At 46.0% G+C, this 13995-nt stretch overlaps 2 protein-coding genes across 5 annotated transcripts in view; one reads left to right on the forward strand and one right to left on the reverse strand.

Annotated features, from left to right (window-relative positions):
• Window positions 1-326: 326 nt before the first annotated feature.
• Window positions 327-11782, reverse strand: Zscan29 (zinc finger and SCAN domain containing 29). Of its 3 annotated transcripts, XM_075961949.1 has the most exons (5): window positions 10410-10861; window positions 9426-9606; window positions 6977-7663; window positions 4399-4857; window positions 327-1329 (listed from the first exon to the last, which is right to left on the reverse strand). In XM_075961949.1, exons 1-5 carry the CDS (start codon window positions 10716-10718, stop codon window positions 461-463), a joined length of 2505 nt encoding a protein of 834 aa, XP_075818064.1. In that variant the 5' UTR covers window positions 10719-10861; the 3' UTR covers window positions 327-460. The 3 variants fall into 3 exon arrangements, with proteins under 3 accessions (XP_075818064.1, XP_075818066.1, XP_075818067.1); XM_075961951.1 differs by lacking the exon at window positions 9426-9606 and having other exon boundaries at window positions 10410-11782; XM_075961952.1 differs by lacking the exon at window positions 4399-4857.
• Window positions 11783-11878: 96 nt separating this feature from the next.
• The window catches only part of Tubgcp4 (tubulin gamma complex component 4), a 37121-nt gene continuing 35004 nt past the window's right edge, over window positions 11879-13995 (forward strand). For both annotated transcript variants that reach the window (XM_075961954.1, XM_075961955.1), the window contains exon 1: window positions 11879-12131. In XM_075961954.1, coding sequence (XP_075818069.1) covers window positions 12057-12131 — 75 coding nt within the window. In that variant the 5' untranslated portion in view covers window positions 11879-12056. The remainder of the gene's footprint in view (window positions 12132-13995) is intronic.

The following is a 13995-nucleotide window of genomic DNA, read 5'->3' on the forward strand; positions in this document are numbered from 1 at the left end:
TGCATAAGTGCTCTACTACTGAGCTACATCCCCAGCCCAGATTCTTGGGAAAAAAAGAAAAAAGACTTTCCTTAAAGATAAATGAAGAGTATACACAGGTTTAAGTGAGCAAGATGGCCCAACTAATGAGTAGTCTCACAACTTCTTTGAAAAACTGCTGAGATGGGTTTTTCGTTTGAGGTGCACAGGGTGAGTGGAAGGCATACATGAGATCCACAGGATATACCACCATATCCTCTCGAGGGGAACAACACAGGCACCGAGAGGGAAGACATTGTACTGTATCATTTCAGACCAAATCTACTTTTCATCTTAAAACCAGACATTTCAGTCGGCTAGATTTGGGAAGCATAAGGAACAAACAATGGCAAAGATCCTAAGGAGTGCTTCCTAAGCCAGCTGGGCACACACAGGAGAGGACTTCCAAACAATACATTTGCTGAGGCCCTTCCTTGGGAGCTTACTTAGACATGGACTGTGACAGCAGCTGTTCTCGGGTATGGATCTCTCGGTGTTTATTAAGGGCAGAGGTCTTACTGAAGCACTTGCCACAGTCGTGGCACCCGTAAGGTTTCTCTCCTGTGTGGGTCCTGCGATGCGCACGCAAGTCAGAACTCTTGCTAAAACTCTTCCTGCAGTCAGGACACACGTGGGGCCTCTCTCCCGTGTGTATCCTCCTATGTGCATTGAAATGAGAACTGTTATTGAAGCTTTTCCCACATTCCCCACACTGGTACGGCTTTTCTCCTGTGTGGGTTCTCTGGTGAATTATAAGGCTTGAGCTCTGATTGAAGCGTTTTCCACATTCCCCACACTGGTAAGGCTTTTCTCCTGTGTGGATTCTCCGGTGGGTGATGAAATTGGAACTGTCACGGAAACCTTTCCCACAGTCCATGCATTGATAAGGTTTCTCTCCAGTGTGGATCCTCTGATGTCTGATGAGGCGTGCGCTTCGACTGAAGCTTTTCCCACAGTCAGCACATTTATATGGATTCTCTACCTGATGGGAGACCCGATACATGAGATGGGAGTTTGGGTCAAATCTTTTGCCATATCTGAGATATTTGTAGGATCTGTCTCCCAAGCCTGGTCTCTGACAAGTCGGGACTGTACTGGTACTCTTCTCTGGGAATGCCAGTTTTCTTTTCTTCTCTCTCTGAGTCTTTTCCCACTGGCTTTCTGATGAACACTCATTCTTAATAGCTTTACCTTGATTCATGTGACAGGGAATTTTCCTTTCAGCCCTTGCAAGTAATGTCCTATGCAGCTGTACTTCCTCAGAAATATCTCGTTTAAGATTCTGTTCGTTATCAAATCCAGCCTCAAAACCTAATACAAGAACACAATTCAAAAAGTCATTCATTTCCTTAATGTACCACAACAAAGCAAACCTGGGAGAAACAAGTATTACATTAGATGATTACAAATAAGTGGTCACTAAGTTCCACATTTTGAATTTATGAAAGGTGTGTGGTGGGAGCACATGGCTTAGCAGGTAAAGGTACTGGCTGCTCAACCTGATGAACTGAGTTCAATTCCTGGAACCCACATAGGGGAACGAGAACCAACTCCATGAATTGTCCTCTGATCTCCAAACGTGTACCATGGTGTATGTGCCCCTAAGTAAATAAAGAAAAGTAAACACATGGAGTACTAGAGAAGGTTCTGAAGTCAAGGGCAGGCACTCCTTTTGTAGAGGACCTGAGTGTAGTTCCCAGCACCAGTACCAGGTAGGTTCACAATACCTGTAACTCCAGCTCTAAGGGAACCTGATGCCTCTGGTCGCCTTGGACACCTGTACTCAGTCAGATGTGCATAGCCAACACATGGACAGACATAATTATTTGAAGTATTTTAAAATATTTTTAAATTTGGGTATGGTAGTGTACACCTTTAACTAGTACTTGGGGAGGATGAGACAGACAGATCTCTATGAGTTTAAAGCCAGCCTGGCCTATAAAGCAAGTTTCAGGCCAGCCAGGGCTACATAGTGAGACCTTGTCTCAAACAATAATAATAATAAAGTAGTAAGGCTTCTGTCCAAAAATTACTATATTAAGATTATTAAAATTCTAGTGTTTTTCTTCCCTATAGCACCTGTCACATGCCTTTCATCTACATAATCTACACTGGAGCTGTTTGGTCTTTCTGAATTCCCAGTACCTGTAAAGAAACTCAGAACAGCAAGAAGTCACTGGGTTTTAAAGAGGGCAATTTCTGTGTTTACAGACAAACACTCTCCACACTGTCATTCTGCCACCTCGGGGTCATATTGTGCCAGTGATTAAAGGGCTAAGGAGGAAATGCCCAGGAACACTTCCTGGGAAATTTCTGTAACCAGAAATAGTTTTGATGAGTCCCCTCCCCCTCACATTCCAATCTCTGTTAGAAAAAGCAAAGCAAAAAAACAACAGGGAAGAAAAAACATGTAGCAGTGTTCAAAAAATAAAGGCTCTCAACAGAGAAAAGCTTCACTAGAAATTCTCTCCAAAACCTAAATGTTGCAAAAACATTGTAATTGAGCCCAAGTGGGAAACTTTTTAACATCCTAAAAAGAAAATGCCGGCCTTTAAGCCTAGGCTATGAGAATTTGCACTTATTCACACTTTCGTGTTAACTCTGGATCCTGAATTCCCTGGAATACTGAGTGTAAGTCTGTATGTATTCTATGTATTCCCTAGAAGCTTTTACTTGGAAACTGATCCATAAAATAAGAGATTTGCTAGATTGACTGAGATCTTAGAGTCTTTAAAATGTGTATTGTGCACCTCCAAGAGGGCTGTTTAGTATTTTCCAAACTCAGAAGTCAACTTTTTTTTGTAAAATATTGATGTTCAATGCAACATCAGAATGCTGATCTAAAAGTCTTACAAAGTGAAAACTATTGTTTATTGAATATCTACTATGTGCCTAGCACTGTGGTGGGTGCTTCATATAGTATCTCAGTTACATCAACCTTCATTTCATTTTCAATGAGTGATTAACCCAGAGCTTGGGGCATGTTCAAGCAAGCACTCTATCATTAAACTACACGCCCAGCCCAAGATCTTTATGCATATGCAAATTTAGGGGGTAAGTAACTTGCACTAAATCACTTGGCTAATATTGGAGATTGTCATACATACGACTAAATATGTATGACTCCAAAATTAGAACTCTTGTTCCTACAATGAGGGAAACTATATTGAAATATTTTTTTTTTCTTATACAGCAGCTAAGATTTTAGTTAGTTCCCACAGAAACCTGCAGATAAAAAATTCTCTGAAGGGGTTGGAGACAGACACGTCTCAGTGGTGCTCTTACAGAGAACCTGGGTTTGGTGCCTACACTGGGCAGATCACAATTGTCTATAACTCCAGTTCCAATAGACACAACACACTCCTCTGGCCTTGAAGGGCACTGCACACTTGCTACACGTGCATCCACTCAGGTCCACATACATAAACATAAGATAAAATGTATCTGAGCCAGGAAGTGGTGCACGCCTTTAATCCCAATACCTGGGAGGCAGAGGCAGGTGGATCTCTGAGTTCGAGGCTAGCCTGGTCTACAAGAGCTAGTGCCAGGACAGGCTCCAAAGCTACAGCAAAGCCCTGTCTCGAAAAACCAAAATAAATAAATAAATAAATGTATCTGAAGAAAAGGCTTGTCAGGCTTCTACATAGCCCACCCTGACATGCTAAAACTAGAAGAAAAACATAGTATGATTTGTAAAAATAAATTTCATTCTGCAGAATATGTGACATGCTACTTGGGAAATGTCCCCATTCCGATTAGCTGCCGTGCAAACTGGAAGCCTAGCAGCACATGAAAGTAATAGCAAATCTATAAAATTTGCAAGCAGGTGAAGCTGTCGTGTGCTGAAGGAAGCCACATTAATAATTTGCAGCTTTTCACTGAGCTGTTTTAATAGATAAGAAACATGGGGAAGAAGGGGTTGGAGAGATGGCCCAGTGGTTAAGAGCACTGACTGCTCTTCTAGAGGAACTGGGTTCAATTCCCAGCACCTACATGGCAGCTCACAACTGTTTGAAGATCCAATTGCAGGGGATCTGACACCCTCACACCAATGCACATAAAATAAAGTTAAATAAAACCATAAAAAATAAAGAAAAGAAACATGGGGAAGAAAGAGAAGAGCTCAGGAAAGCTGGATATAGAGCTCAGCTCTCCATCCCATGGTTTTTCTCCTAAATTCTATAGCCTCCCTTTTGCTATTTACACCATCAGAACTGAAAGAATCTTAGCCAGGCATGGAGGCACACACCTGTAATACCACCACTTAGGAAGTAGAGACAGGAGGATCAGGAGTTTAAGGGCATCCTTAGCTCTGCAGTGAGCTCAAGGCCAATCTCGGCTACATGAACCATCTCAAAAAGTAAAAGTAAAGAACCTTACCACTGGGGCTCTGGAATAAGACTGGGGCTCGGGTTGTAACAGCCCCTGGGGGTATCTCAGTATCATCTTCATCATCTGAATCTTCCTCCTCTGTGTCCTCGGCTTGCTTCTCAGCTTCAGCCTCACTGGTTCCCTGGAGGTAGCAAGAAGCTGTTTCTTTTTCCTGGTCATCACTAGGCAGGGCAGGAACTCGGGCACTCACCAAAGCATCCATTTCTTCAAAGAAGGGACAGGTTTCTGGTGCTTGGCCATTCTTGACTTTCTGGTAGCTGGTTTTTAGGCTTTTAAACTTGGTCCGACATTGCTCTGGGGTCCTAAAGAAGCCATATTCCCATAATCTCTCAGCAACTGCGTCATATAACTGGCTGTTGCGGTGACAGTTCTGGAGGGCTTTGTAGAACTGAGTCTCACTCAGAATTGCAAGGTAAGTCTTGGTTTCTTCATAGCCCCAGTGTACACCTGCACCAGAAGAGAGTTTTCAGCATCACTTAACCCAGAGCTTAGAGCCTTAGCTCTTCAGTCTCATTGCCTGCTTCAAGGAAAACCACTTACACTGGAGACATTAGCTCAGAGTGTACTAAGCATGCATGAGGCCTTGGGTTCAGTTTATAAGCAAAGGAGAGAGGGAGGGAGGCCACCTAAGCTCAGGTTCCTAGATTTAAAAGGTTCATGTTTCCCAAACCTATCCATGCATTGTTTCTATATCCTTGAGCAATTTCAGAGAACTTTATTAGGAACATTTAGCCATTTAAAGTCTTCAGTGAGACTGAAGATCTAAGGCTCTAAAGCTCGGGGTTAAGGGATGCTGAAATCTCTCCTCTGGTGCAGCTGTGCACTGGGGCTTTGAAGAAACCAAGCCTTTTCCAAATGAGTAAGGCAACACTCATATGCACTGTGATGGTTAATCTTCATCTACTGGGCATGTCTGTGGGGGTGTTTCCAGAAAGGGCTAGCTAAGGAAAAACCTATCTTGAATATGGGTGACACCATCCCGTGGGCTGGGGTCCCATGCTGAATTAAAAGGTAGGAAAGCGAAAAGCAAACTGAGCACCAGCGTGCATCACTCTTTTGTTTCCTGACTACAGATAGAGCAAGCAGCACTAGCTACTTCCTGCTCCACTGCCACACTGGGAGCACCACGTCCTCCCCAGCATGATGGACATACTCAAACTGAGCCAAAGCAGATCCTTCCTTCCTTAAGCTGCCATTGTCTGGTATCTTGTCAGTAACAAGAACAGTTAGCATAGACTAAAGTGTGTGCAGAGGGCATTTCTCTTCCCGTTTACTAATCTTCCTGAAATTTTAGTCCCAACTAGAAAAATCACTCCTCAGGAAAAAAAGACCCACAATTGCTGTCAATCACAATGCATCATCCCTAACCTCTCTGATAAATTTTCTCCATAACTATTTTCTTCCTAGAGAATTATTTAATATTTGATAGTCAAAGTGTAAAATCCAATGTAAAGTTTCATAGCTTCAGAATCAATATTCAAAGTAGTCTGGTTAATTTTCGCATTTTTTTAATTAACAAGTTTTTCAAATAAAAATTTAAATAATAATAATAATAAAAGAATCACTTAAAACTCCAAGGAGCTGCCTCGTTCAGAATCATACTACTACCAAATTCCTATCTTGGCCTATTTTCATCTGTTACTATCTCCATTAAGCAACCCCAGCAAGAGCCAATACCTGAAGGGTCCTACAGTCTGTACTCTATCTTTGGGTGGAGTACTGCAGAGGGCAGAGCAAGGCAAGAAGCAAGAGCACATGCTACACTGTAGGTCTCAGTGCCCTCAGGCAAGAGCAATCTCCTGTCTGAGGTACCCACAGAGCCAGGGGAGGTTCCACACACCCCCTTCCACTATTTTCTACTTACTGGGAGTAAAGGAGAAGAGAAAAGATCCAACTATGGGGGAAAGTGGAGAGGCATGAAAAGATGAGAGGAACAAAGATTATGAAAAGCTTTTGCTTCAGTCATGTTTTAGCTACATTTTTTTTAAAATCACTGTTTAAAAAGTAATAATGGGGCTGGAGAGATGGCTCAGCAGTTAAGAGCACTGGCTGTTCTTTCAGAGGTCCTGAGTTCAATTCCCAGCAACCACATGGTGGCTCAAACCATCTGTGATAAGATCTGGTGCCCTCTTCTGGCCTGTAGGCAGAACACTGTAAACATAATAAATAATTAAACAAACCTTTTTTTAAAAAAGCAATAAAAACAACAAAGTATCATTTTTTTTCAGTGAATCTGCTTTATAAACAGGAAAAGTATTTTAATAAAAAAAAATTAACCCCTTTGAAGACAGTTGGATTGTTTGGGTATATGTCTTTGAAAAATCTAAGTCTGAAGTTTGAGATGTAGCTCAGTAGTGTAGTGTTTGCCTAGTATGTGTTTAAGGCCCCAGGTTCAATTTTAGGCACTTAAAAAAACATCTCTTTTACTATTATCTCATTATTTGCTCACAGAAGTACCTCTGCTCCCTATTAAAGTGGCCAAGCTGGCTGGTAACAATGCCTGGCTCCACACCTGGTTTCACTGTTCCTTAAACCTAATCCCAAAAGCCCTAGAATAGCTTCTTACCGCTCTGGCTTCGGAAGGGGACAGATGCAGGTGGGTTGTCATGGTCCTGGGGGACTGCCTCCAGGTCATCACTGTCAGACCCTTCAGCCACAGCCTCTTCTCCATCCTCAGGCTTCCAGGCCCTCTGTGCCGGCTCCTTGGTCTCAGTCTCCGTGCCTGCCTGGCCAGAATGGGAAGCGGCCTCTTCCAGGCCATTAATGGGCAGTGCAATGACCTGGGCACTCATCAGAGCTTCCATCTCTTCAAAGAAAGGGCAGGTATCAGGTGAATGACCACTCATGACCTTCCTGTATCTCTTCCGAAGACCTTTGAACTTGGTCCGGCACTGTTCCAGGGTTCGGAGGAAGCCATACTCACGCAGCTTCTCAGCTACAGCCCCATACACTTGGCTGTTCCTATGACAGTTTCGTAGAGCTTCATAAAATTCAGTCTGACTGAGAATTGCAAGGAGTGTTCTAGTCTCTCTGTAGCCCCAGTGCACACCCACCACCTTCTCATCATCAAAACCCCAGTGATCCTGTTCCACCCAGCTACTTCTCTCTCTCTGGGATAGGAATGGATCAGTATAGACTTGTTTTTCTTCTGTGCTGTTGCCTTTTGGGACATCTTTCTCCTTGGAGCTGAGCTCTGGGGTCCATGGCTCTCCTTGATTCAACCTGGAGACCACATCGGGTTTAGGAACTGACCCTGTTTGCAGGGAAGAAACCAAAGTGTCATAGTTTGGACTGATCATAAAAACAATAAAACTTTCAAATCAGCCCTGCCTTTTTCATCGAAGGAATTCTATCTTTGTTTGAAATGGGGTCCCGTATAGCTCATGAACTTCTGCTCTTTCTGCCACTGCCTAAGTGCTGGGTTACAAGTGTGCACACCATGCTGAGTTTGATGGAGCGCTGGGGTCAAATAAGGTCTTGTGCACACTGCACTCTACCAACTGAGCCACATTCGTGGCCTCTAAAAATTATAAAGGAGATGCTTTCACAAAGATCAATGAGTTGAAGAAACCTCAGAGGATGAAAAAGAATTTGATTTCTGTTCTAGAGCAGAACAAGAAGAGAAGAAACTATTTTACTGTGTGTTTAGAGCAGGTATTTCCATTCCAAGCTGCTCCCTGGCCTCCACACTGCTTGTGTACAGGTGGTAGCAAATCTCCATTAGTCACTCCTGGCTCCTATTTTGTTCACGTGAGTCCTGAGAATTAGATTCAGTGATTTCAAGAGGCTGGGGGTGACGGTAAACCTGTCTTCAACTTGACTCTGTTTCACACTCAGTCACCAAATTCTAAGTGTTTCTCTCAGCACCTCCTCCCCTCCATCCAAGTGCAGACCCTTAATCCTCCCACAGCAGGCCACAGCGGTCACTGTCCTGCTGAACCTTAACTTTGGTGTCTAGAAAGTTCATCAATTCTTGTTCTCTTCAGAGTGTGGTACTTTTATTCACCTGACTTAAGCAAGTCCTTAACACTGTTTTCAGACAGTTAAGTGCATTGTTATGTTCTTATCTCTTTGATAACAGGTACTTTAAAAACTTTCATTGTGTGTGCATGATATATGTGGGGTGCATGTGCTATAGTCACTGGAGGTTAAGGACTATATGGAATTGCTTCTACCCAGGTCACCAGACTTGTGCAGCAAGGACCATTATCAGCTGAGTCAGCTTACTGGCCAACAGGTACCTTTCTTACTGCACTGCATGTACCCTGCAGCACATGGTAGGTGTTTAAACTAAAACCTGATTATTCTGCAGGTCCCTATGTTGAGGCTGAGGTATCTGCAATGGATGGCTAAAGACCATTATCACACTAACCAAGAATGTTATTACTATCATCTTGGATGATAAGATCAGAATTCAAAACAACTTCAACAAGTTTTAAATAATAAACACAAAATGTAGTTCAAAAGAGCACAAAGAATAAAAACAAGTTCTAAAACATCAAGTAGAAGTGACAGGGTACAAAGGCACCAGAGCCCAGGAACCCCTGGTTACATATGTGGGCTGTACTGGAAGAAGACATTGCAAATTTGGAAGTAACATTCTTACTGTTTTTACATAACAGACCTCCCAGGAATAATGCAGATGTAATTTCATTCTCCACAACTAAGGTATTTAGAGAACTTCCGCACAGAGAATAAGAACTTAGGTCTAAAGAATGGAGACAATTAAAGAAGAGAAACAACTATAAGAAAGGTATCTTGAGTATAGGAAAGAATATATCTAGAAAATAAGCATCTATCACCAAGGCATAAGATTATTCTAATTATACTAAAAACTAGGCAGCTGTTCTCTGGAAGAAATCTAAGAATACTCACTGTACTAGAGGGTTGAACTACCTGAATTCAGAAGGCCCCAACAACCACAAAGTCGACAGTTTCCACTATTTCAGAGCCCCTTTCCCACTCCCTGCTTCCCAGCGTAGAATGGCTCTGTCTTCTCACAAGTCACTCCTCACCGCTCCTTTGGCAAGCTCTGAGAGTCTCCAGGTTCTTCTGCTTCTGTGGTCCCGGGGCTAGGCCTCTTGCCCGCTCTCTCTTGGATACACCCCTGGGCTGGGGTTCCACTGACTCCTGAAGAACACCTAAGAACTCCTGTGATGATTTCAGGGGTGTCCTCTTCTCTGAGGAGACTGTGACCTGAAAACAATCCCCATTCCCGGGGAGATTATTTAATATCCCCAAAGAGACCATGCTTCTGAGGCAAGAACAGAATGTTAGGTAGGGGTGGGGCGATTAGGACAAAGACGTGTTTACTCCATTATCATTAGTTTACAGTGGCTTGAACTCCAGAAAGAAAATAGAAACCCAATTACCAGCTGGGGGAAACAAAAAAGAAAGAAAAAAAAACCTTTACATTTCTTCTCTATTAAGAAATTAAACTGAGCAGTGGTGGCGCACGCCTTAAAAATCCCAGCACTTGGGAGGCAGAGGCAGGCGGATCTCTATAGTTTCGAGGCCAGCCTGGGCTACATGAGCTAGTACCAGGACAGGTTCCAAAGCTACAGAGAAACCCTATCTCGAAAAAAAAAAAAAGAAGAAAAAGAAAAGAGAAAGGAAAAGGGGAAAAAGAAATTAAGAAATCGAACTGAGCTGGGCGATGGTGACGTACACCTTTATTCCCAGCACTCTGGAGGCAGAAGCAGGCAGATCTCTGTGAGTTCAAGGCCAGTCTGGTATAAGGAGTGAGTTCTAGGACAGCCATGGCTGTTACACAAAGAAATCCTGTCTAAAAATACAGAAGACAACAACAAAAATCGAAGTGAGAGATGCACTGTAATAGAGTGGGCAGAAGTATACCCAGCTGGCATCTCCAGACAAGACCTCCTGAAGAAGTAACCCTTCCCGACGAGAGTAGAAAAATCACCAAACCTCTTTCTGCCCGTCTGATCTTTTAACTGGCCCTCCCAGCCACAGACTTCTGAATTCCCCCTTCTTCTCACCGAATGCCCAGGTCGCCCAGACTCTAAGCCTTCCACCAGCGTCACGGCCTCCTCTCCGTTCTCCGGACATTGCTTTTGTACCCAGTTCTGGATTTCCCCAGGCAGCACAGTCAGGAACTGCTCCAGCACCAACAGTTCCACAATCTGCTCCTTGGTGCGCACCTCTGGCCTCAGCCACCGACAGCAAAGTTCCCAAAGTTGGCAGAAGGCCTCGCGGGGCCCAGCCACCTCCTGGTAATGGAATCTCCTGAAGCGCTGTCTTAAGCATTCAGAGTTAGTGCCGTTTCCTCGCAGAGTGGGTTTGGCCATCCTTCGCCACAGAGAACAGTTTCCTCTTTGCTTCTGGGTTCCAGACTTAGTTCACGATCTCCCCATGTCCCCGCAGAAACAGCTGCAGCTGAGTCTCTCTGTAAAAAGGACTTTCTTCCTATCAGAGGAATATCTCCACATGTTTAAAGTCTTGCCAGAGTCGGCCTGACTTTCCGTATGCTCCAAATGGTCTTTGGAGGTAGTGCCATTTCAGGACAGCAAGTCAAGAGCCAGGCGAAAATGATCTTTCAAAAGCTGTAGTTCTGGGTGCCGACTAGGGCATTCCTTGGAAGTGGCAGAGAACAGAAAAGCCCGTCTACTTTACTCTAACCTCACCTAAGTCTGATCGCGTGTAGCGCACTTGACTTAGATCAGAGCTGTAAAGTCAACTCGAACTGCACGGGACCCCAGGCGGACGGTAGCAGCAGGGCGATACTTGGCTGACAACAAAAGCCTCTGTCCAGCGTGGGGCAGCTAATCTTCCCCGAACCTCCACGGTCCTCCCGGAAGCCCCAGGCGTCCGCCCCGCCCCCTTGGACGCCAAACTACGAATTTCCAGCCCGAACCAAAGTCAAGTGCGGAACATTGGGTCTCTCGTTTACTCCTCCCTGCCGAAATAAGAACTCAGCAAGAGTAAGGGAGCGGCAGATGGGCAAGCTCACGCATCGGGGAAGCTGACTTGGGCTTCTACACTCAGGTGGCCTTGGGGAAGGGTCACAGGAGTTGGTGAAGCGAGGCGGCCCGAGAGGAGGCAGTAGTGGGTCTCCCGAGAACGAAGCCGGGGCTGGCCAGTGCTGCGAGCCCGTGGGCTCCGAGCGCTGCCCCACAGCGGCGGCTGTCAGGTTCCGGCCTCTTTGTCTTCCGCCCTCTGGCCGGGTCAGTCGGTCAAAATGCCACAGACCCTGCCGAGGCGTCCCGAGCACTCCCTCCGGTCCAGCGTCGGCCTCTTCTCTCAGCCTGCCTGTCAGCTCACTAGCATCCCTCTCCCTGGGCCGGCCTCAACCACTCCGGTCGGGCTAAGACCAGCCGTGCCCGCCAGCAGCCCCAGTACGGCTCTCAAGCCGGAAGTCCGAGCGAGCCACTCCGGGCTCCCCAGACGCATGCGCGACGGCACCTCCGGCGCCTCCACCGCGCTCCGTGGCGGGAGCGAGCGGGTGGGCGCCCCCGAGCCGCGCGCACTTCCGGGACGCGGCGCGCAGCCCGGTGACTGCTCGGCGGGCGCGCGGTGGTTTGCGGGGTGTATGGGCGAGCGAGTGGCTCGGCTGGGTGTGAGTGGGCGCCCGCAGAGGCGCTGAGAGAGAAGGCGGTAAATCTCGGGACTCCGAGGCCGCCCCAGAAATGATTCACGAACTGCTCTTGGCGCTGAGTGGGTACGCAGGGTCCATTTTCACCTGGAAGCGGAGTGGCCTGCAGGTACGGAGAGGGGGGGCAGAGGCTGGGACGCTGCAGTGCAGCGGGTGCCACGGGGGGCGGGACACCGGGAACGCCGGCTGACCGTGCCCGCGAGTCGTGAGAAACCGGAGCCATCCTGACACAGCTCCGCCTTTGGCGGGGAAGCCGGCCCTGCGGTCCCTGATTCCTGGCAAGGGAACCACTAGAGGTAGAACTGTCCTTTTTTCTGCATGTAAACTTACTGTTAAACCGAATCCCTGAATGTGTATCTGGAATTAGAAGATGGTTTATTATTAAAAAGGGAGTAGGGTGCCCCCGTATATTCAAGCTTGCATTGTTTCAAACAGTTTTGAGAATAGTGGAAACACACACACAGCTCAAGGCGCTGTAAACACAAAGTACGTTGTGTTGGGTGAAAAAATGAATTTGTAAGGGTATGGCGTTTCCCTCCTTTCTTCGGAAGTTTCCGTACCAGGTGAAGAACTAGAAAGAGCTTTTCCTGTATTCAGAAAAGTGTAAGAGGAATGTGTTGATTAGTTCGCTCTGCCTCTCTTCTCTTTTCCTTCTCCTTCCTTCCTTCCTTCCTTCCTTCCTTCCTTCCTTCCTTCCCTCCCTCCCTCCCTCCTTCCTTCCTTCCTTCCTTCCTTCCATCCAGCTTGACACAAGCTAGAGTTATCTGAGAAGAGGGAAACTGCCTTGAGAAAATGCCCATCGTGTTTGCCTATGGGCAAGCCTGCGCTGCATTTTCTTTATCCAAGGCAGCTGTAGACGCCCAGTGCGCTGGGGGAGGTGGGAGTCCCTCAGCAGGTGGCCTCGGGGGCGGTTGAGAAAGCCCGCTGTGCATGCCAGGTGGAGCCGGCCGGTAAGCAGCATTCCTCCATGCTCTCTGCTTCTGTTTCTGCTCTGTTTTCCCTAACTGAAGGACTGTAAGCTGAACTATAAACACTTTCTTTTGTCACAGCAATAGACTCCTAACTAGGACCGGGAGACTGAATATAGGGCAGTGTGCATTGTCTCATGGCAGCATACAGCCATCTAGTGCGGAACGCTAACTCCCAGGGTCACATTGGTTAGTCTAGCGTAGTCTTGAACAGAGGTTTGTCTGGCTCCACTCTTGGAACTGTTAGCATATTCTGCTTCCATTACTGATGCCTGGTGCTCTCAATAACCGAGTAACTTAAGTATTGCTTGTTCCAGCTTGTGAATGCATAAATCTGAAGCTTGGATAGCTATATGCTGACTAGTTGTGTCAGTTCTAGAAATTAAGATGTATACGGTGTTCTGTCTGCATGTGTGCCTGCACACCAGAAGAGGGAATCAGATCTCATTACTGATGGTTGTGAGTCACCATATGGTTGCTGGGAATCGAACTCAGGACCTGTGGAAGAACAGCCAGTGTGCTCTTAACCTCTGAGCCATCTCTTCAGCCCTGGTTTTTGTTTTTGAGGCAGGGTTTCTCTGTAGCTTTGGAGTCTGCCCTGGAACTAGCTCTTGTAGATCAGGCTGGCCTCGACCTCCCAGAGATCAGCCTGCCTCTGCCTCCTGTGCTGGGGTTAAAGGCGTGCGCCACCACCGCCCAGCATGGAATTCTTTTTTTAACTAGTGTATGTGTGCATGATATGCAAGGGTGGGCATACATGTCCCAAAGTGTATGTAGAGGTCAGCTGTGGAATCAGTTCTTTCCCTCTACTATTCTGTGGGTTCCAGGGATTGATTTAGGTCTTCAGGTTTGTGTAGCAGATACCTGATCCTCTGAGCCCTCTCACTGGCCCTAAACCTAGACCTTTTCTAAAACTGCCAACAAGAAGTATTCAGAGATATCATTTGATAACTGTGTAGAAATGTCTTGTTAGTAATAAAAAACAAATATCTGTAGTGAGCACTT

Source organism: Microtus pennsylvanicus, chromosome 2 (genome assembly GCF_037038515.1).
Source record: "Microtus pennsylvanicus isolate mMicPen1 chromosome 2, mMicPen1.hap1, whole genome shotgun sequence".
Taxonomy (NCBI): domain Eukaryota; kingdom Metazoa; phylum Chordata; class Mammalia; order Rodentia; family Cricetidae; genus Microtus; species Microtus pennsylvanicus.

Excerpts from the sequence above, each read along its gene's own strand:
- Zscan29 (XM_075961949.1), bottom strand. The coding sequence starts at position 10,718 with ATGGCCAAACCCACTCTGCGAGGAAACGGCACTAACTCTGAATGCTTA. Across the intron at positions 9,607-10,409 it reads CTGGGCGACCTGGGCATTCG|GTCACAGTCTCCTCAGAGAA; the intron begins GTGAGAAGAAGG and ends GATTGTTTTCAG. Across the intron at positions 1,330-4,398 it reads CTTATTCCAGAGCCCCAGTG|GTTTTGAGGCTGGATTTGAT; the intron begins GTAAGGTTCTTT and ends TTCTTGTATTAG.